Below are 21,028 nucleotides of genomic sequence, written 5' to 3' on the forward strand. Positions count from 1 at the left end.
TTTGTGCAGGTTTGCTTATACTGATTGAAATAAAATCTTTGCGTCTTGAAACAACAAACAGAATGAATTCTGCGAATTTCAGTCATAGTAGACACACAAAAACGTAACACAAACTTCACAAAAATTTGCAACGCACACCTATTTTTGAGATAAGCTATAAAGGGTGGGACTTTCCAACATTTTGTTGCGTTCAACGATCGAATTCTGCGAATTTCGATCATAGTAGTTACGGCCGATAAACATTTAATTCACAAATGTTTTTCAAAGGCGTAAAAGCATTTTTTAGGGAGAAAAAGTCTCATCGTCTCTTATTTCGAAACAAAATAAAGGCGCATAAGACCATGAATTTAGGAGCGGCACTAGTCACTTGGGTAAATTGAAAGAAAAAACGACTGCCTATGTTACTCAAGTATACAATTTTTTTTCAAATTTAATTCGAGATCGTATAAATTAATGTTTTATGAATTTTTGATCAATTATTCGAATATTCATATAGTTCAAATTTCGACTGAGAACCCTAGTTTATTACAATTTAAATGGCGCTTCATAAAAAATGGTATCCAAAGTCAGGGATGCTAATTTATAAATGAAACGATAAATATACGTTGAAAGTAATAATTCATTATTCTTATCAATATTATCTCTTTCGGAATTGCGTAAATTTGAAAACAAGTAATTGTTTTTTTACAATTATCAGAATGAAAAGACAGTATCTCAACGTCTAATAATAATTATAGTTGATTGTGCGAATTCCAAGCTATTTTACTTATTTTTTGTTGTATGTGTAGATACATATATACTTAGGAGATAAATAACTATGTAACGAACGGTGTGAAAAATCATATGTTGCTCAAATTCGGGTTAAAAATAATTAATACATTTTTTTACCATTACTCTACTAGTCGTTGCTGAATGTGTGTAAGTGCGCGCTGTCCCTTCACTCTTTTCTTAGGCATAATGCAGTAATTTTCGGGTAACATTTTTATGGTCTATCTCAGAATAGAACATTCGGACTCCACAGCACCGATAAAAATAAATCCCTAATTGGAAACCTTGCGCGCTATAAATAGGTCCTGATCAATGCGATATTTATAGACTCGTCGATGTTTATTCTGGCTAGTTTAACCGGAATAGCGTTTTAGTTGGCTCGTCGAAGGGTTAAACGCTCCGGTATGATGACCCTACGTGTACGTACTTCGTTTCAATTTTAGACACTGCCACGTTATATCGGATGCACATGTGCAAACAGCGATGTTTTCCGTCTTTCGGAAACAATTGTATCAATAGTGAGTTGTTGCGAAACATAACAATTTATTTAGCTTTCTGGCACGATTTCAAAAGTGGATTTTTTTTATGAAAATTATGTTTTGAACTTTGTGCAGCATAATGATCTAGATCTAGATTATGATTGGATTGATATAATCAACCATATTGTTGCATTGTAAATGATGCTGTATTTTATGTATCAGATTGCTTAACAAAAAAATAAAAATAAAACTGATAAAATCAAATTGATGGTAATGGGTTTATATTTGATTTTAAACACATGATCAAGAATTACGAAGTTTAATTTTAATTATATGCTACCGAAAATACTATATGTATGCTCAAAAATATATTTCCATGTTAAATTATTTTAGATAGAAATAATTGATGATTTATAAGAGATTAAAAAAAGAATACAGCTATTGAAAAAACCAACAGTAGCATTATTTTAATTCGAAAATATGAGTAATTTCTGAAATAACGGCAGTTACAAAGTATTTTTTTGTCATTAGTTTTTATGTCGATGGTACGATAAATAATATGAAAAAACGTGTTTCGCAATGCAAAAAGGGCACTATTTATTTTTTTGTTGTCAATCTTTTTTGTCCTATTACTCTAATTTTTGTCTTTTTTGATATATTTTTCACTTTTTGATAATGTGTTGCACTGCGTGTCTTGAAACTTTGACCTTTTTTAGGATCTGTGGATGACTTAATCCATCTTTATGATCAGATATTATTTGGCATCTTTAGAATATTTATGTTCTTCCATTTTTTTATATAAAAATACACAAAAAACATAAATAAAAGTATATAAAAAATTTTTTTTTGTCAAAATACTTTTATTTTCTATAAGTTAAGCGATTAATGAATTATATTTAGCTCTCCACAAGTTGTTGAATAGACGAGGATACAAACACAAATTATTTATTCTCACAGAGAATTTTTATTTTTTAATAATAAGCAATTAAAAGTTTGAGGTCGACCGGTCGTAAAATGCATTTTTTTTGTGTAGTTTCGAAGATAGTCCCATAAAAAACTCGAAAATTACTGCTCTTATGTTTTATACAAATATGTTGATTGTTCGACAACAAGAAAAAAATCGTTTGGTATTAAAAACCCGCGATGCAGTGATTTTATTATTCAAATAATGTTACTAAACCACGTGATCCAAAACTTTTGCACATTACTGGTGAAAATGTATTTGGACTTCACTACTAAAAATATAAAATACACATCGCATGTAAATAAATATTAGGTATGTAATTACCATGTATGGAAAAGTTTAAATCACATAATTTTACTAGCACATGCCAGATAAATTATATTTTCACTGGTAAAAATATGTATCTACCGGTGAAAATGAATTCCTATATTATTTCACTGAAATGACATATTTAAAAAAATATTTTCGGGATAGGTTCGAGACTTTTATTCGATTTTCTTTGAAGGATAATCTACTAATTTCTGGTTTAGAATCTGGGACGTCAATTCAGCTTGAATATACGGTTGTAAATTCGGTTTGAATATACAATTGTATGCATTTTTCTGGCTACATTTAAGGAAGTCCCTGTTTAGAATCCACGCCAAAAGCAATAAAATCGTGCCGTCGCTGTCGCAGTGGAAACGCTCAGTTATCTAGCGCTCATCTTACGACTTTTTATAATAATATTACAAATTTAATGTAGAATATCTAAACCAAATTTAGACCAGTAGGAGTGCGAGAAGTGATAATTGTTTTTGCGCCCTCATATTGACCAAAATTCGGTTTGAATATATTTTGACTAACTCTCTTATATGAGAAGTCCATATTAATATTGGTAAGGATAGTTATCATATTTTTAAAACATAGTGTAATATCGAAGTGCAGTCAAACTATACTCTGTACTTCTTTATCTGCTTATTTTTCCCTGTGAGATTAGTTGGTTTAAGTGGTATTATGTACTAATAATTTAAGTCATTATAGTCTTAGATCTTCATTAGGTTAAGTTTGGTTTAGGGACGTTTCGCAACTGTGAAATTGAGTTTCATAGACATTTTAGAGCAGCTTATTAGTGCCTATCAGTTAAATTACATTTTCGCTAATATAAATATATATATACTGGTGAAAATGTATTTGGACTTCACTAGTGAAAATATGACTTGACTGAAAAATACATTTGTATATCGCGTATAAATAAATAATGATAAGTACTACATATGGAAAAGTCAGATAAATTATATTTTCACTAGTAAAAATATATACTATCTGTAAATATATATTTCGATATGATTTCACTGAAATGACATATTTAAAAAAATATTTACGGGATTGATTTAGAAATTTCTGATTTAGAATCAGGAACTTCATTTTAGCTTTTTTTAATATTTATATTTCAAGATTCATACTATTTAATTAAATAACATGCATTTTTTTTGACAAATTTAAAAGAAAATCTATTCATTGAAGTAGCGAGTAATTTTACAGCTTTTTTTTATGTTTATCTATCATAAGTCATCTTAGATTTTCTACCCCAAAACCACCGAGATTCATAAGAGAAAGTTAACATTTTATTTATATGTGCAAAAGGTGACCGGTGGTCATATTCTGCGTATTTAACGATAAAACGTATTTACCACGTTTCCACGTAAATCAAATCGATATTCGCCGACGTAGTTGCGCAATCGGATGCAAAATGTTCGCGACCCCTGCGCGATAAAATTACAGCGCGCGATAAAGGTGCAGGTACACGTACATTGCAATCGCGACACGTCGACGCTACGTTGTAGTATCATGCCTAACCGCCGCAAACGAAACCGCCACCTCCCCGAAGATGACGATGACGAGGAAGTGAGATGTGACATTTATCACCCCAGATTGTCAGCTTGCTCACCTGTGTGTTTTGTTTTTTTCAGGCGCCCGCCAACGGGGGCAACGGGCCACAGCAGTACTTCCCTCCGCCCGGCTACCCTCCGCCGCATTTCCACCCCCACGGGCCCCAGATGCAGCCTCCGCCGCAGCATCCGTCTCACCGCATGCCGCACTCTCCGCCCCAGTCTTATCACAAAGACGAGAGAGCTCACCGGCAGTTTGTCAAACTTCGAAAAAAAATAGAGCAGAGATTCAATCGGAACGATGGTTTAGGTATGTATTTTTTTTTGGCCGTGTCTCTATCGTATCTGAATATCAGCAGTTCTCTTCTGAAATATTCATCAAGGACATAAATAAACACTACAACACTTTTTTGTTGCATAGATAAAATAACACTATGATTTCAGTTGTACTATTTTTTTTTAATAGGCATCATTGTTTTTTGCGAATAGCTTTGCGTCACATTTAGTCGTATATATTATAAAAACGAATACAATAATAAATTGCTTATGCAAGCAAAAAAAATGTATCTATCATCACAATAATAAATATCATTATAATTAATAATAATTTTTTGAATGCATTTTGATACCAAATATTTGACTTTTTCTATTTAATATAACGCAATTATAACTCAGTTCAATTAAAAATTCAACTTCGGAATTTGCAGAAAATATAATTGATCATATCAGATAAATATAATTGATCATATCATTGTTCTTGAGTGTTTAAAGACATTATCTGTATGTTTCAACGATATGCTTTGTTTCAGGAATCAATTCTACTCACAGCACGCCTTCGCCTTCACCTAGGAAAGAGTTTACGAATGGAGTGAGAGCCAAAGGTCCCGGTTCGGTCGTTGGAGGCACATCTTCCGAAGGGGAAGGCAGCTCATCGGCAGCAACATCGGTGCATGGAGACGAGGAAGAGTCTCATCCTTTATTAGAATATCTATCGTCGCTGCAAACGCCACAGGTAGTTAATTAATCATAGTTGATCGATCACAATGGGCGATTCAATTTTTAAAAAAAATCTTCAGATTTTTTTTATTGAAAGATGGGATAGCGCAGTCTGTAACATCTCAGATTAATAACTCTGAGGTTGTGAGTTCAAGCACCGCCAGCGAGACTCTTTACTTATAAAAAAAGTCTCTTTAAATTTTTTCACTACGTTGCGAATTGTTCGCTCAGTAGTACGATAAAATTGATACACAGTTCTTACAGAATTGTTATTTGTGGTTTAGCGATCCATTTCGGAAATGTGTTGTTGCAAATTAACATTTGACACTTTGAACATGCGTGATTATTGACAGATGTCTGATTTACAGTGCTGCCAACGTAGAAAACTCGAATTGGGTCAGCATGTATTACCAGAAAAGCGCATGTCATTTAATGAAATACTATGAATTTTATATTCCCCCTCCCCCTCTTGGAAAAATCAGAAATGACGTTCTTGGACTGCACGCCGTTATAGTGCAAAGTATTACATATATAGTGCAAAGTGTCAAATTTATAGTTGAAACTATTAAATTTATAGTGCAATTATTTATTTCTTCTAATTATTGATTTTGGCGCTGAGGGAGGCTTAGTGCTCGCCTTTGTATTTCTATTTAGCCAATTATTGGCTGAGACAGCGAAAAATAGGCGAGCAATAAACCTCTTAGTAAATGTGTTGTTGCACTTTGAACATGTATGATTATTGACAGCTGTCTGATTTACAGTGCTGCCAACATACGAAATTCAAATTGGATTAACCTTTATATTTTTTTTATAAATTGCATAATATTTAACACTAGGTTTACGGGTATAAATCCATCAATTTGACGAGTGTCATTAAAAATAGGTATATAGAGACCATTGAAAATATATTTGCATTGTTCAAATATAAAAAATCGTAAAAATACTGTCTTGATACAAATCAAATCAGAAACCCGTCAATTTGACTGGTGCCGTAAATCTAGTGTTAAATATTAAATGTAATATATACATTACGCTTAAACGTATGCAAAAATACATTAAGTCCACGCAGATGATACCTAAGAGGTAAAAAAGAACACTAATGTATCTTCTTTGCAATTCAGCGGCCTTTAAATATGTGGTTAAACAAGTCCTGTTGTTTATTTCTATTTGGAAATGACTTTTAAGTCCACGTTACACATTCACTCAGATGCACATATCCAAGGTTCGTTTCAAGGTCTCGAGTTTTCGCTCATCTTAGTGCTAGTTTATTTAATTGAATAATATTATTTTAGTTTTAAAATCGATAATTTTGATTTTTAGGTATCTGATGTGACATCTCGCAGCGCTCTCGTTCAATGGAACGTCCCATCGCCGATCGAAGGCACTCCCGTCCCGCAATTTAACGGGGAAATCATATATGAACTGTTACTCGGCGAAAAAGACAGATATAAAGCTATTTATAGCGGAACGGCATTGTCATGCAGGTAATATAGATTTTATTATTCGCAATCGGCTAATAGCAGTCGTTTAACGATGTGGCGTTTATCTATTTTAGAGTTCAAGACTTGAGACCGGGGACGGAATATTCCGTTTGCGTGCAAGCGCTCGTCGGAGATTTCAGCGGATCTGCATCGTCAACGGCCGTAGTGCGCACGCCCGCTTGCGAACCTTACGCGCCTGTCGGTCTGCGTTTGAGCTCTCGCACCAAATCGTCGCTTCTGCTCAGGTGGACTGCGCCTAACGATAACGGTGCTCACATTCAGAACTATATTCTTCAGTACGACGAAGGAAAAGGTGGCGACTTTGTCGATTTATGCAAGACTCGTAACAAGCAGCACACTCTGCAGAAGCTTGAGGGTTCGACTAGATACCGGTTTCGATTAGCTGCAGTGAATGAAGTCGGTCGTAGTCCTTGGGGCGACGAAGTCGTTTTTGCGACTTGCGGCTCTCCGCCTCCACAGCCTTCGCCGCCGATCCTAATCCGTTCCGCTACCACTACGCTGCTGCTCCAATGGCTGCGTAGACCCGGAGACGAAGATTTCGCTCTGCAGATGCAAAACGAAAACGATAATAAACACGGATATTTGGCCATGTACGACGGACGCGATACGGAATACGTTTGCGATGGTCTATTTAGATATACTGATTATAAATTCCGCCTGCAGGCGAAGAACGAAGAAGGCGGATCGCGATGGTCCGACGAAGTCGTCTTTCGAACATTGCCCGAGCGACCCGGCCCTCCTACTAAACCGTACGTTAAGGGAAAAATCCACGCTTACTCTTTCAGGGTGAGATGGGAACCCCCCGGAGACAGAGGCGGTACGGATATACAAGAATATACGTTACAAATCGACGACGGAAACGGATTCGAAAAAACATACACGGGCGCAGATCAGGAAGCGACCTGCGATAGACTGTTACCCGGATCCGCTTATCACGTGCGAGTGTCGTGCAAGACGAGCGGAGGAACGAGCAACTGGTCGGACGTTCAAACGGTCACCACCGAGGCGGTCGTGCCCGGTCCTTGTCAGCCGCCGATTTTGACTTCCGAACCGAAACCTTACTCTTTATCTATTAAGTGGCAGAAGCCCGACTACGACGGTGGCTCTCCCGTTCTGGAATACAACGTAGAATTATGCGAAGATATAAATAGTAGACTCGTTTATAAAGGCAAAGAGACCGATTGCACTGTTCTAGCGCTCTTACCCGGCACGCGATACTCTCTGAGAGTCAAAGCGTTCAACAGGGTAGGCGGCGGAGCATGGTCGGAGGCTTTGCACGTCACGAGCGGAGCCGCATCTCCGGAGACCCCGAATCTCCCCCGCGCCTTTGCCAAATCACCTTTTAACATAGTAGTACAATGGGACGAACCCGTCTGCAACGGGGGTCAAATTACCGATTACCAATTAGAAATGTCGTCTTCGAACAGAGATGACGCGTCGTTTACGCCGATCTTCCAAGGTACGCAGTTAAGTCACGACGTAAAAAATCTCACGCCGTTTACCTCTTATTACTTTAAAATTTGCGCCAGCAACAAGGCCGGAACAAGTAAATGGTCCGACGTGTGCGAAGCGGCCACTCCGGGCGCCGTACCGGCAGCGCCGCCTTCCGTCACCGTAGTCGCCACCGCTACCGATGCGCAATTGACTTGGGTGCAACCTCCCTGCAACGGATATCCTATTCTGCACTATCGCATAGACATCGGAGAGAGAGTCATCGTGACGCAAGAGCCTATTCTCGAACATCTGCTGGAGAATCTACAACCGGAATCCGTCTACAAAGTTAGAATACAAGCCGTAAACGAAATAGGAATCGGTAACTTTTCGCCGACGCTGAAACTGGAAACGTTGCCGCCTCCTCCATCTCCTCCGGCAATCACATGCCTCCAGCAAGGTCACAATTTCTTAAAATTGAAATGGGGCGAAGGTAAAAACATAGATTTCACACAGTACATCGTCGAGATGCAGAGTCCTAGAAGAAAAGAATATCAAATTGTCTATCAGGGTACAAGCCTGTCGTTCAGAGTGAAGAAGCTTCAAGAGTCGACTAAGTACAAGTTTAGAATCTGCGCGTCCAACGACGCCGGCGGACAGGGTGATTTTTCGGAAGATTATGAATTTGAAACGACGCCAGCGCCGCCTGCCACTCTGAAGGTCCCTCGACAAGTGGAGATCACTTTGCATTCCCTGCAAATCGAATGGGCATCGACGAAGATTATATCCGATGAACCTCTGACGTACATTGTGCAATGTTGTCGAACCAAAGATCAAGAATATAAACAGGTATTGTTTTATATTTCAATCTACATACTGAATCGTTTCTGTGCTATACATATTTAGGTGCTTTAGTAAAAGATCATCGAACTTAATATCTCTCGTGTTCTTAAACCAGTTTTATTGTGAAGTCAAGGTGCCCTCGAGGTGGTTAATATTTTTTATGCATATTTTACAGTACCCATTTTTTGTCTTCATTAACAAACCGTTTGATAAAAAGACAATTGAAAATTTAGTTATGGCCAGTCAGTGGTCGTTAATATTTTGATTTCATTAAGATAGAATATATAAACCGAATTTTGTCCAATAGGAGAGCGCAGAAAACAATTATCCCTTCTCAGAAGTCAAAAATCCACATCAAAAGCAATAAAATCTTGTCGTCGCCGTTGCAATGAGAACACTCGTTACCGAGTGTTACCACTGCGATGGCGCTGACACGATTTTATTACTTTTGACGTGAATTTTTTACTTCTGAGAAGTAAAAATTGTTTTCGCGCCCTCTTATTGACCAAAATTCGATTTAAATTCACTTTAACCAATGCTCCCATATCAGAAGTCTGTAGTAATATCGATAAAGATGGCTATCATATTTTTTAAACAGTGTAATATTGAAGTGCAGACAAACTATGGAGCAATATGTGAGATGCAACATCTGTCTGTACTTCTTCCGCTTTGTGATAATTGTTTCTGCTGAGAAGTGATAATTGTTTTTTGCGCTCTCCTATTGATCAAAATTCGGTTTGAGTATACTTTGACCTACTACACTCTTAAATCAGAAATCGATAAGGATAGCTATCATATTTTTAAAACATAGTGTAGTATCCAATTGTAGATAAACTATGGATCAATATGCGAAATGCGATATCTGTTTGTAAATGGTGGGCCTTTCCAACATTTTGTTTCGTCCAACAAACGAATTCTGCGAATTTCGGTCATAGTAGATACCACCGAAATTGTATTGTTTTTGTATTTTTCGCTTTCTATAGAAAGAATTGCCAAATATGTAAATTGGTCTTTTAATTAATTTAAGTCTAGAAAAAACTACATTCGGCTAAAGTCACAGTTAGTGGGGTTGTTAACATAATTTTTAATGCAAATGATCAATTTGGGAATGCTTCAGAAAGATTGTTTTTAATAATAAATTTCATCGAATCAATACTTGAACAGTCTTCTTGTTTTATCGACCAAAACATCTTGATTCCCTTCATAATTCAATTCAATCTTCACTGCAAAACTTATATTATGAGTTATAAAGCCATTTAACTATTGTGTCTGGGAGATTGGAATTAGTGATAATTATGTAATAATAATTCTGATTGATCATCTCAGATTAGGTTTTCCTAGATTTTCATAGTCTCACGGATGAATAGTTAAAATAAAAATCGAGACCTATTGATTGTATGCTGTAATTATGGTTTATAATTAATAAAATAGATATCACCGAATTACGGATTTTGATTTTAGTTATTTATTGTGTTGACCCGGTTGCAGTGCATTGAGTTAGTGATTGTCATGGCACAGAAACTTTTTTTTATGTTTTATAATAATTACAAATCTAACGTTGATTACGACCGTTTATACGTTGCAGGTGTATAGAGGCTCCGAGACCACTACGACCATAGAAGGCTTGGAGAGCGGCTGCGAGTACTCATTGCGCGTTTGCGCCGAACGCGAAGTGAACGGGACGATCTTGCACGGAGCGTGGTCACCCGCTCTGTTGGCGTCGATCCCCGCCGCTCCGACCGTCGCTCCTGTGCCGTCGGCGCCCGTACCCCGCCGCTCGTCGAGACGCCCCGTCGCGAGCTTCCCCATAACTGATAATCATTATGCCCTCCTGATAATCTTTGGAATCTGTTTCATCGCAATAATCGCTGCAAACGGCATCAAGAAATTTATCGACTCACATGACTCTGTATAATAGATATTGATATTAAGAATAAGTTATAAGTTCTGTTGCGAGAGAGAAAGAGAGAAGAAACGTGTTTTATAATTTTGTTCTTGTATATCGCTTGTCCACTGTAATCTTGTAAGATTAATTATATTTCACGGTGTTCGGTCGTACGATTAGGGTCATTTGGTTTTGTGTTTAAATCTATCCGTTTATTTTTTATGAAATCTTTGGAATTGCCAATTAAAATTAATTCAGATTTACATGTGGTATATAATGAAGACTATGCATGAGAAATTTTGTAAATAGCAATTGGCTCTAATTCGACGAGCGAGCGCTGTATATAGAGGGATATTTTTATTGAGCGTGGAAATGTTTTTATTTTTATCGGAAGGTTTACAAGATAGTATGTGAAGTGGCATTTGATTTTCGTGATCGCTTTCGTTGTCAATGTTATCGCATATAATGTGTCCTGAGATTATACATACAAAAGCGTTTTTTTAATTTTATTTTTGGGACCACAGCATCGTGACGTCGCCTTCGCCCCTTTCTCGACGGAGCCGCAGCGTTTTCGCTTTGTTTCGGTAATAGTGCCATGTCGTAGTTGCGCGTGCGAGTCAGACGTTCGGAAAACGCGAGTTAGATCCCTTTTTCAATTTTGACATCAGTTCGTTGATCCAAAATTTTAAAGGCTGATTTGAAATTAAGTATTGGAATTGAGAGATTTTTATTCGTTGTATGTATAGTGTCGATGTTATAAAATTACACGCATGTAGGGTAACTGCTTTCCAACCTGTGTACGCCGACGTCCATGCCACTGTGAACATACTTATCTTTTTATATGCATATTTTTATGAAAATGGTTTATTATCTCTGTTTTGTCTATGTTACATATATATTTATATTAAATGAAAAGTTAGCGTATTTATTGTATTGAAAACTAAGTGTAATTTTACGTTTTTTTCTTTTTTTTATTAAACTTTTTATGTTGTTGTGGACCAAAGGATCAAAACGATGCCTCTATAAGAGCTCTTTTCAAACTCATTATTTTACTTATTTATTTTATCTTATATACATATATCGAATATGTGGTGATGCTATGCGATTATCATATTAATTACACTGACATTGTTCTACTTTATAGTAATAACTTTAGTATTTTTTAAAACTGATTTTATGTTTATAATTGTTGTAATGCTTAAAATATTGCCTCTACATATAAATTTTTGGTTTTTCAGAATATCTGAAGGGTTGATAAAATATAATACTTTAATTCAAGATTCATTCTTATTCAATTATACTTTATTTTATAAATGTTGATTCATAGTTTCTAAAGAAATATATATATATATATATAACTTTTCTCATCAAATTGCCACTCCATCACCACATATGTATATACGACGTGCACAAAATGTGTAATAATGATTTGCATTTACGTGAAAGTGTATTTATATAAATGTACGCACGAGTCTATTTATAAATACCTAACGTGTTAATTTACAATTACAGGTATACATGTGTTTGGTGCTAAACTGAATAGTTTAATAGTGAAATTCTATATAGTTAGGCCGATAAATAAATTTTATATCCTGGGGCGTATCTATTATATTTATATACAATGTACTATGTTTTAGCACAATTTCACGATATTCTTGTTTATGGTGCCATTTTTTTAACTGATGTGATACCGATAATGCCAAATCTTTGCCATTTGGTTTATTTTGACATAAAAATGACTCTGCCTTGCCGTTTTTTTTAACCATGACTGGCTTCTGCCGAGACATACTCGTAATAAAATAAAGTAGAAGCTTAAATTGTTAACTAATATAGAAAAAATGATACTATAGCATCAATCGTTATATGTATATACACGTGTATGTGTACGATTTCATCAAAATCCCCAGGTAATCTATGTAAAATTGCTTTTTATTTAATGTAAATACATTATATATGTACACACGCACGCAGAATATTTATGTGTTTTTGCATCTATATATCTGAAAAATTTGTTTTGCTTTCGCATATTTACGGTAGATTATTTTTTCCATGTCGATGTAATGTTTTATATTAATGTTATTGTAATATTACTACATTCCTTTTGTGTATTTTAAATGTTTTTTCCTCGTTTTAGTTCAAAGTTTACATAACAACATCCATGCCCTTATTTTCCATACTTATTATTTATTATCACTGAACATTCCTCTTCGTACTTAATGTCATTGGATTTTTGCGTGTCTTCTATCGTGTATCGTTTTAGTTTTACTCTTCGACTATTAAGACTAGCACCTGACGAACTATATATTTATTGAAAATTGTGCCGTATTGGATAATTACCATTGTTTTTATATAATTGTATGTTTAAACACAATCAATGTTGAATCTCTGTAGGGATATTTTTTTAATGATTCGTTTTCGCATGTAAACATATTTATAAGTGATCTATAGTAATCTCTACGAAATGTGCACAAATTTTGACGTGTGTCCATGCTTGAACCCCGATTTTAATAGCATGCCGTTGTCGTTGCGTACGTTCAATTTTAAAGTGTCAATTTATGTTCTATGTTCCCAAATATAATATAAACATATATATGCGTATTTAAAATTAAAATTTTTAATATATGGAAATTAATATTAGTGTTATTTTATTATGAAAGTTGACTGTATTCCTAAATACGTGTTATAAAAAAATGTTTGTTGTGCTTCCATTTCTATGGCTCTCCCTATAATGATTATTTATATACGTGTAAGTATGCGTATATACGTATACTTATATCCTGAAATGATAATATATTTTTTTATAGTTTATTTAAGTGATTTTTCTGTTATTTTTTTATTGAAATGTATATGTATAGATAATGGCCTAAATGTTAAAAAAATATATTTAAAAAAATATTATACAAAAACTTTTTTTATGTAATCTAATGAACTACTTTTATGAATATTTTAGTGGTTGGAAAGCAGCAGTTTTTTTAAATTTTTTTACAGTTGAACGTAATGTCGTGTTATAAATAAATATTGATCTTGTTGGGTGTTTAATCATATGGCAATGTGACATTAACAATATTTGTTTATATATTATATTATACATAGTAATGTACTATTGACAGTTTTTCTTTTTTTTTTTATGTTTGTTACATGAAATGTTTCGGTAATGAAAATGTGATTGATTATAGAGAAACGAATAATGCCACATCGAGGTATTAAGATAACATATGGCAATGGTGGAACGCGTTTAAAAAACGCGTAAAATTATGAAATCAAGTCTTTGTAAATCCAATAGTTTAGGAAAAATATATAAATATATACATATATATTGAATAGTTATAAAATTTATATAAATATATATATATATGAATATGATTATAAATATCAATAAAACAATTATATTTTATGTACGACAAGTATATCTTTTTTTTATTGCTACCCTTACTCCGTTATAGGTAAAGTTAAACCACATAATTTTATAGAATAATTATATTTAAAACTCATTATATAAAAAGAAACAATTTGTACTTTTAAGTAAGTTACTTTTTTAATCAACAACTTATCGACTAATTCACTAAGAAAACAATTTACACGTTTCAACGTTTTCGCTTTCGAATTGCGAAAAATTTGTGATGGAAAATCGGTCAGTACCGACCGAAACTTCGCTGACGCAACCGACAAAGTTCGACTGGAACAATCCGTTAGTATATCTCATTGTGGATACGTTGTTTGGAAAACCTCCTAAAACACATTTTGTTTAGTACTTAAAATTTATATATATATACATGATAAATTCCATACCTAAATACGTTGTAAGTTCATTATTGCTAGCATCGTATCCGAGTCCGTTTTCTTCGTAAACTATTCTATTATCTATTACTATAGTAACATTTCCTGATTGATAGTTGAATTGAAACACGTGCCACTCTCCATTAGACAACTTTCCCGCTTGTAATAGCTTTATTATCTCTGTGTCTTGTATTTGTTTGAACATTCGTCTATCGTCCATTGTCGGTTTAGTTTTATTCATTAACACCACTCTTCTAGGCAAAATCCAACTGATCTTCAAATAGCCGCCTTCCAGACCGACGCTGATATATTTATTATTATGCTAAAATAATAATCAAATCAATACCAAAAACCTACATCTATTTCAAGTTTATAATTACCATCTCTCCCCATAGGAGCAATCCGTCAGGATTGGCTGTCGTGAAATTTATTGCAATGTAATTCGGATTCCTTTTGAATCTGATCTTATTAGACTTTGACTGTTTCTCTAAACTTCTCAGTTTATTATCGTCCAATATCATATAACTGTTACCGCTAAATTGAGGAGTGTTGATTTTTATCTCTAAAAAAATACATAAAGTTAATGAATATTCTTATACTTGAATACACTAATCTTTGCTTTAAATACTTACGATTCTGACAAGCGTATCCTTCCCAACCATTAGGACAAACACATAATCCTTCCACGCATTTTCCTTTATTGCATCCGTCTATGCTGCAAGGTACAGTTTGCATACAATGCGGACCGGTGTACGGAACTTGACAGACACATTTAGCGACATTCAGACTGTGTTCCTGAGCGATCACGCAAGTTCCGCCATTCCAGCATACGTCTCCGCCACAAATGTCTCCGTCGCAGTCATCAGCATTGCGTGATTCTACAATTTTCAGAATTTTAATAATATATATATAGACAAAAAAGCTAAATATTTTGATAAGTAGCTACCTAAAATATTATCTTTATTCAAAAGAAATCTCTTTGAATTTATCGTTAGCTTTCGTACACATCCAGTAAAAGACATGGGATGACCAGACATGACATCAGCTGGTAATGTTGATAAATCTTTAACGCCACCTGAAGACCATAAAAATACCGTAGTTACATAAACATTCGCGATAATAATATTTATTGTAATATAAATTGATGCACAAATGTTTTTTTCTCTTTAATCTAGAAACATACTTTTACCACATTTTGCGGTTTTAATTTGCAGGGTGTCATTTCATATTTTTCCATCAAAAGTTGGCCAGTCAGTGATCGTTTTTTTTAAATATTTTTATTTTATTAAGATTCATAGTATTTCATTAATTGACTTGCTTTATTCTGACCATCAACAGTGGAATATTAAAAAATTTTATGTCAATATTACGATTTTTAATAAATAAGAATTAAATGAAGCATATAAAACGAATTTTGCCCAATAGGAGGGCGCAAAAAACAATTATCCCTTCTCAGAAGTCAAAAGTCCACGTCAAAAGCAATAAAATCGCGCCGTCGCCGTCGAAGTGGGAATGCTCATTACCGAGCTGCGACGGCGCCAACACGATTTTATTGCTTTTGATGTGAATTTTTGACTTCTGAGAAGTGACAATTGTTTTTGCGCTCTCCTATTGAGCAAAATTCGGTTTGAATATATTTTTACCAATACTCTCATATCAAAAGTTCGTATTAATATTAGTAAGGATAGCTATCATATTTTAAAAATATTTTTAAATCGAAGTGCAGACGAACTATAGTGCAATATGCGAGATGCGTCATCTGCCTATTTCTTCTTCCGCTTGTAAACTTTTGATTCGACAGCAGACTCTTAATTTATGAACATCGTATATGATTTAATTGTTATTCATTATACATAAAATTAAACAAGGTGATTTAAAAAATCAGATTGTCCTTTAAGTCTTTGCTTTTTTTTCTTACATTTGCAAAAATGTATAACTTTTTAACGGCGCCGACATGATTTTATTGCTTTTGACGTAGATTTATGACTTCTGAGAAGGGATAATCGTTTTTTTTGCACTTTCCTATTGGTCACAATTCGGTTTATATGTACTTCATATGATTTTCACTTATTGTAAGTTGTAATATTGTTATAAAGCACTAGATAACCGAGCGATTCACTGCAACAGCACAATTTTGATGTAGATTCTAACAGGGACCTTCTGATTTTTGCATGTGAAAAATGCCACCAACTTTTATTTTATTTTCATGATACAAAGGTATGTATATTCTTTACTTTCTATAAAGTACTGAGATATTCCAGGCAATTTGGGAATCTCATTGTGAAAATATGATTTAGCTAGCAGTTTCCAAGTAATATAAGATATTTTACTACATCACCACCCGCAGGCAGGCACGGAGTGTTACGTTGCACTGGGAACGCTCATTACCGAGCGTTCCCACTGCAACGGCGTCGACACGATTTTATTGCTTTTGACGTGAATTTTTGACTGCTAAGAAGTGATAATTGTTTTTGTGCCCTCCTGTTGACCAATATTCGGTTTGAATATACTTTGACCAATTCTATCATATCAGAAGTCCGTAGTAATATTGGTTCAGTCAAACTATAGAGCAATATGTGCGTTACGACGTCTGTCTATACTTCTTCTTCCGCTTATTTTCCTCTAAAAATTGAGTTGACTTAGTTTGTATTTTGGACTTATTCTAATAAAAATTCTAAAACTGTGAGTAGTCTTAGAACTTTCATTAGGTCTAGTTGGGTTTGTTTAATTTATGATGGTTAGGTTTGGGTTTGAACAACAAATGTATGTTTCGCAATTGGCATATTATGTTACACAATCATTTTAGAGCAGTTTAATTATATTTTCGCTAGTAGAAATATATATCTGCTGGTGAAAATGTATTCGGACTTCACTAGTGAAAATATAATTTCAACGAAAAATACACATTCGCTGTTACATTTATACTTTGCATGTAAATAAATAGTGATAAGTATGTAAATTTATATATCACTATATAGAAAAGTTAAAATCATATAATTTTACTAACGCCTGCCAGATAAATTATATTTTCACAAGTAAAACTATATATCTACCAGTGAAAATATATTCTGATATGATTTCACTGAAATTACATATTTAAAAAAATAATGCTCCCACCTGCCCCTCTCCCCCAAATGACATCCCTGATTTCTACATCTTTTTTTTATTTTTATTTTTTAAGAAATTATTTTTATAATACTAATATTATTGAAATAATTTAAAACTAAAAATAAAACATACCTATATATATAGATGTATTGAACGTCGTGAAAAACTGGTGTGTCGCAATGATTTCAGTAGTCATCGTGCCTTCCACCCACAAGTATAACTTTCTACCGTATCTTCCGGCTCTGACCGAATGCCACGATCCCAAAGACATCACCACACCGCTTCTGACGATGGTCGTTATTTGGTTGGGTGTAGCTTTCATACCCCATTCGTTACCTAAAATAATAATTTAATATTATTTATAACTGTTTGAGTCAGCTTCTCTAAAAAATATAAATGGTCAATACCTGTCCATCTGTATTCGAGAAGTCCTCCTTGTAACGACAACGAAATAAAGCATCCGTCGTGGGTTTCCACGTAAAACAGTAAGCCTTTCGGATGCATCGGTCGCACTTCGAACTCCAAATTGAAATGAACGTCTCCCAATATCATGGCTTTCATTTTAATGTATGATCTTGTACCGGAGAGCGACACGTCGGAGAAATCAACATCTGGGCCACAAAAAAATATTAAGCTTTTGCTACTTCATACTGAGAACGATTTGATGAAATATTTTTTCTATTTTAATAGAGAATACATACTTACTGTTTTCACAATTTTCTCCAGCTTTTCCTAACGGACAATCGCACTGATAACCTGTCACTGTCGGTATGCAAGTCGATGCACTTTTGCATTTATGATTTGTCGAATCGCATGGATTGTTCTGGCTGGTGCACAATGGACCGAACCATCCTTCTGGACATAGACAGCTAGAAAACATAATAATATAGTATAATATAATGTAATCGGGCTATTCAATTGCTGTCTGAGAACAACTTACCTATATGTTGCTGCATGATGTAGACAAGCTCCACTGTTATGACAAATCATCGGATGACACTGTGTGACGCTACATTGCCCCACTGCTCTCCCTCTGATCGGAGACCAAGAAACTCCTCCGTTGTTTCTAGTGCCTATGTTGCCTATCCACAAATCCCAAATACATCCAGAAAAGCCTCCGTGTAATGGCAAATCGTGAGGCAGTAAAGAAAAGTTTGCTGAATCATGTCCTCCTATAAAATAATAATGTCTAGGACTGGAACACATTTTTGTATATTTATAATACAATTCTCAAAGTTTGTCTTTTTTATATAATATTTTTACAGAATGTTCTGCTTTGAATTTTGACATGACAATAAATGAGTTAAAAAGCCGTTGATAAATGTGACATGAATCGACTTTAGACATGAATGCTTCTCTCATGGTCAATTTGCAATGTCGTAATGACACGAGTGAAGCATTGTAAACATTTGTGTACTGGCAGTTAAAAATAGTAACAAAAACAAAACGCAGTATGAAATCTATTACATATGAATTTTTAATTTATCTTTGGCGTTAATCACTATCAATAAATCATACCTAAGTATAAAAACGGTAGAACATCCAAGTTCAACAAATTTCCAGGCGCATTTCCTGTTATATTTTGCATATTATCCACTGCTAACCATGCCGTTCTACCCAATCTACCAATTTTTATCAAATGTGGTTTATTACTTCTGGTGTTAATGGGCCTGGATGTGAATATACGTCTAGGACCTGCAATATTCAGAAACATGTAAGCATACGTTAAGTAATTTAGTATTTATGTGCTAACAAATTAAATACTAAATTGTTGAACAGATTAGGTGTGAGCGAGCGATACAGTAAACACCCAATGAATAACCCTCTGTATATCCGTAGATTTACTTTATATTAATGCACAAACAATTCCTTTTATGGAACAAAGTATTTATTTAAATGCACATATATCTTAAAATAATTCCCTGTTAAATTGCACCCATACTAAATTAGCTTAAATTACCATTTCCTAGATTCCACGTGAGCATTATGTAGCCTTTAACGAACGTTACTGCTAGATGATCGCTCTTCAAATCGTGAGGACCGCCTTGTCCTAAGAAGGCCAACAGTGAAATTTGATCCATGTTATTCGGTTGAATTCTGAACTGCATCTCCATGCTGTTTGTAACTAGGTTTTTAGATAATTGATACACGGCGAAGGACGCCAATCCGCCTACCATAGCCGAGAAGGATGGCTGAGCGATTTCCAAGTCTAAAATTAGGAATTAATTTAATAAAACTCATTATTATTAGAATGCAAATTAATCATTAATTAAATATCTTACTATGTTCACAATATAATCCATGTTTTCCTAGTGGACATAGACATAAGAATCCACTACCAGGATGTTCAGCACAAGTTCCTCCGAACTGACACGGATTAACGGCGCACACCGACTGTTCACAATGTTTACCCAAATATCTAAAAAAATATTATATTATAAATCGTATTAAAAACAACAATATTACACGTTTCTGACGAACCCATTAGCACAATTACAAGTCCATTTATCTCCAATATCGTTACAACTGCCTCCGTTTGAACAAGGATTAGACAAACATGCTAAAGATGAGCATTCTCTGATCTCAAATCCATCAGTAGCATCTTTAAATATATGCCTTGGTTTCTCGTCGACCTAAATTTAATATTTATATAATATGTATTTTCCAAAGAGAACATAATATCTCATGGTGTACTACAGGGATCTAAATTGGGACCATTGCTGTTTATATTATATATTAATAATATAATTAATAATATAAAAAATGTAAAATACATCTGTTTGCGGACGACACATTAATATACTGCATAGGTGATAATGTTAAAGAAGTTATAGATAATTTAAATAATCAATTTAGTATAATATAATATGGTTAAAAATAATGTACTTAAGCTAAATAAGAATAAAACTAAATATATGTTTATTAATTATAAAAATATGTTAGATAAAAATATTAAAATAGTTATAGAGAACTCTATTTTAGAAGTAGTTGATAGTATAAAATATTTGAGAGTAATTGTAGATAGAAATAAATTTTAAGGAACATTGCAATTACATATGTATGTTTAGTGTAAAAATTATCTATATTAGCTAAATAAATTAATAAAATAAAATAAAGAGTGAAGTACGATTATCTTACCCGTAGGCCAAACATACAACCAGTAAATGGTTCGATATCAGAAGAACCATGATTAGCGACATCGAAACCTTCCGGTATAGCTCCAAGATGCAACCAAGAATCTTTATTATGAGGGACATTTAAAGAACGAGACGCTAACTGTCCTCCGCTCATAGCCAATGTGTTATTCAAATGTAAAGAAGCATTGCAATGTCGTTTATTATCCGTTAACTCCAAGCTATCAAATTGAGAAAGCATCGGTTAAAAACGCTCAAATGTTTTATATTATA

At 34.2% G+C, this 21,028-nt stretch overlaps 2 protein-coding genes across 12 annotated transcripts in view; one reads left to right on the plus strand and one right to left on the minus strand.

Moving 5' to 3' along the window:
- mtgo (miles to go) overlaps positions 1-10,815 on the plus strand; it is a 67,745-nt gene extending 56,930 nt beyond the window's left edge. For 6 of the 7 annotated variants that reach the window (XM_088188835.1, XM_088188836.1, XM_088188839.1 and 3 more), the window contains 5 exons: positions 4,161-4,389; positions 4,889-5,091; positions 6,396-6,559; positions 6,631-8,857; positions 10,437-10,815. In XM_088188835.1, coding sequence (XP_088044961.1) covers positions 4,161-4,389; positions 4,889-5,091; positions 6,396-6,559; positions 6,631-8,857; positions 10,437-10,766 — 3,153 coding nt within the window. In that variant the 3' untranslated portion in view covers positions 10,767-10,815. Of the gene's footprint in view, positions 1-3,939; positions 4,096-4,160; positions 4,390-4,888; positions 5,092-6,395; positions 6,560-6,630; positions 8,858-10,436 lie in introns of those variants that run through there. The other variant, XM_088188841.1, reaches the window with a different exon arrangement.
- Positions 10,816-14,125: 3,310 nt separating this feature from the next.
- Positions 14,126-21,028, minus strand: part of eys (eyes shut) — a 41,403-nt gene continuing 34,500 nt past the window's right edge. For 4 of the 5 annotated variants that reach the window (XM_088188829.1, XM_088188832.1, XM_088188831.1 and 1 more), the window contains 14 exons: positions 20,760-20,976; positions 20,103-20,254; positions 19,904-20,040; positions 19,582-19,830; positions 19,140-19,316; positions 18,562-18,793; positions 18,327-18,490; positions 18,029-18,232; positions 17,754-17,957; positions 15,460-15,588; positions 15,146-15,391; positions 14,894-15,075; positions 14,526-14,835; positions 14,126-14,465 (listed from right to left, as the gene is read on the minus strand). In XM_088188829.1, coding sequence (XP_088044955.1) covers positions 14,299-14,465; positions 14,526-14,835; positions 14,894-15,075; positions 15,146-15,391; positions 15,460-15,588; positions 17,754-17,957; positions 18,029-18,232; positions 18,327-18,490; positions 18,562-18,793; positions 19,140-19,316; positions 19,582-19,830; positions 19,904-20,040; positions 20,103-20,254; positions 20,760-20,976 — 2,770 coding nt within the window. In that variant the 3' untranslated portion in view covers positions 14,126-14,298. Of the gene's footprint in view, positions 14,466-14,525; positions 14,836-14,893; positions 15,076-15,145; positions 15,392-15,459; positions 15,589-17,753; positions 17,958-18,028; positions 18,233-18,322; positions 18,491-18,561; positions 18,794-19,139; positions 19,317-19,581; positions 19,831-19,903; positions 20,041-20,102; positions 20,255-20,759; positions 20,977-21,028 lie in introns of all 5 variants that reach the window. The other variant, XR_015810254.1, reaches the window with a different exon arrangement.

The sequence above is a fragment of the Plectrocnemia conspersa genome, unplaced genomic scaffold (assembly GCF_051122295.1).
Source record: "Plectrocnemia conspersa isolate PC_06_02 unplaced genomic scaffold, ASM5112229v1 ptg000007l, whole genome shotgun sequence".
Lineage (NCBI taxonomy): Eukaryota > Metazoa > Arthropoda > Insecta > Trichoptera > Polycentropodidae > Plectrocnemia > Plectrocnemia conspersa.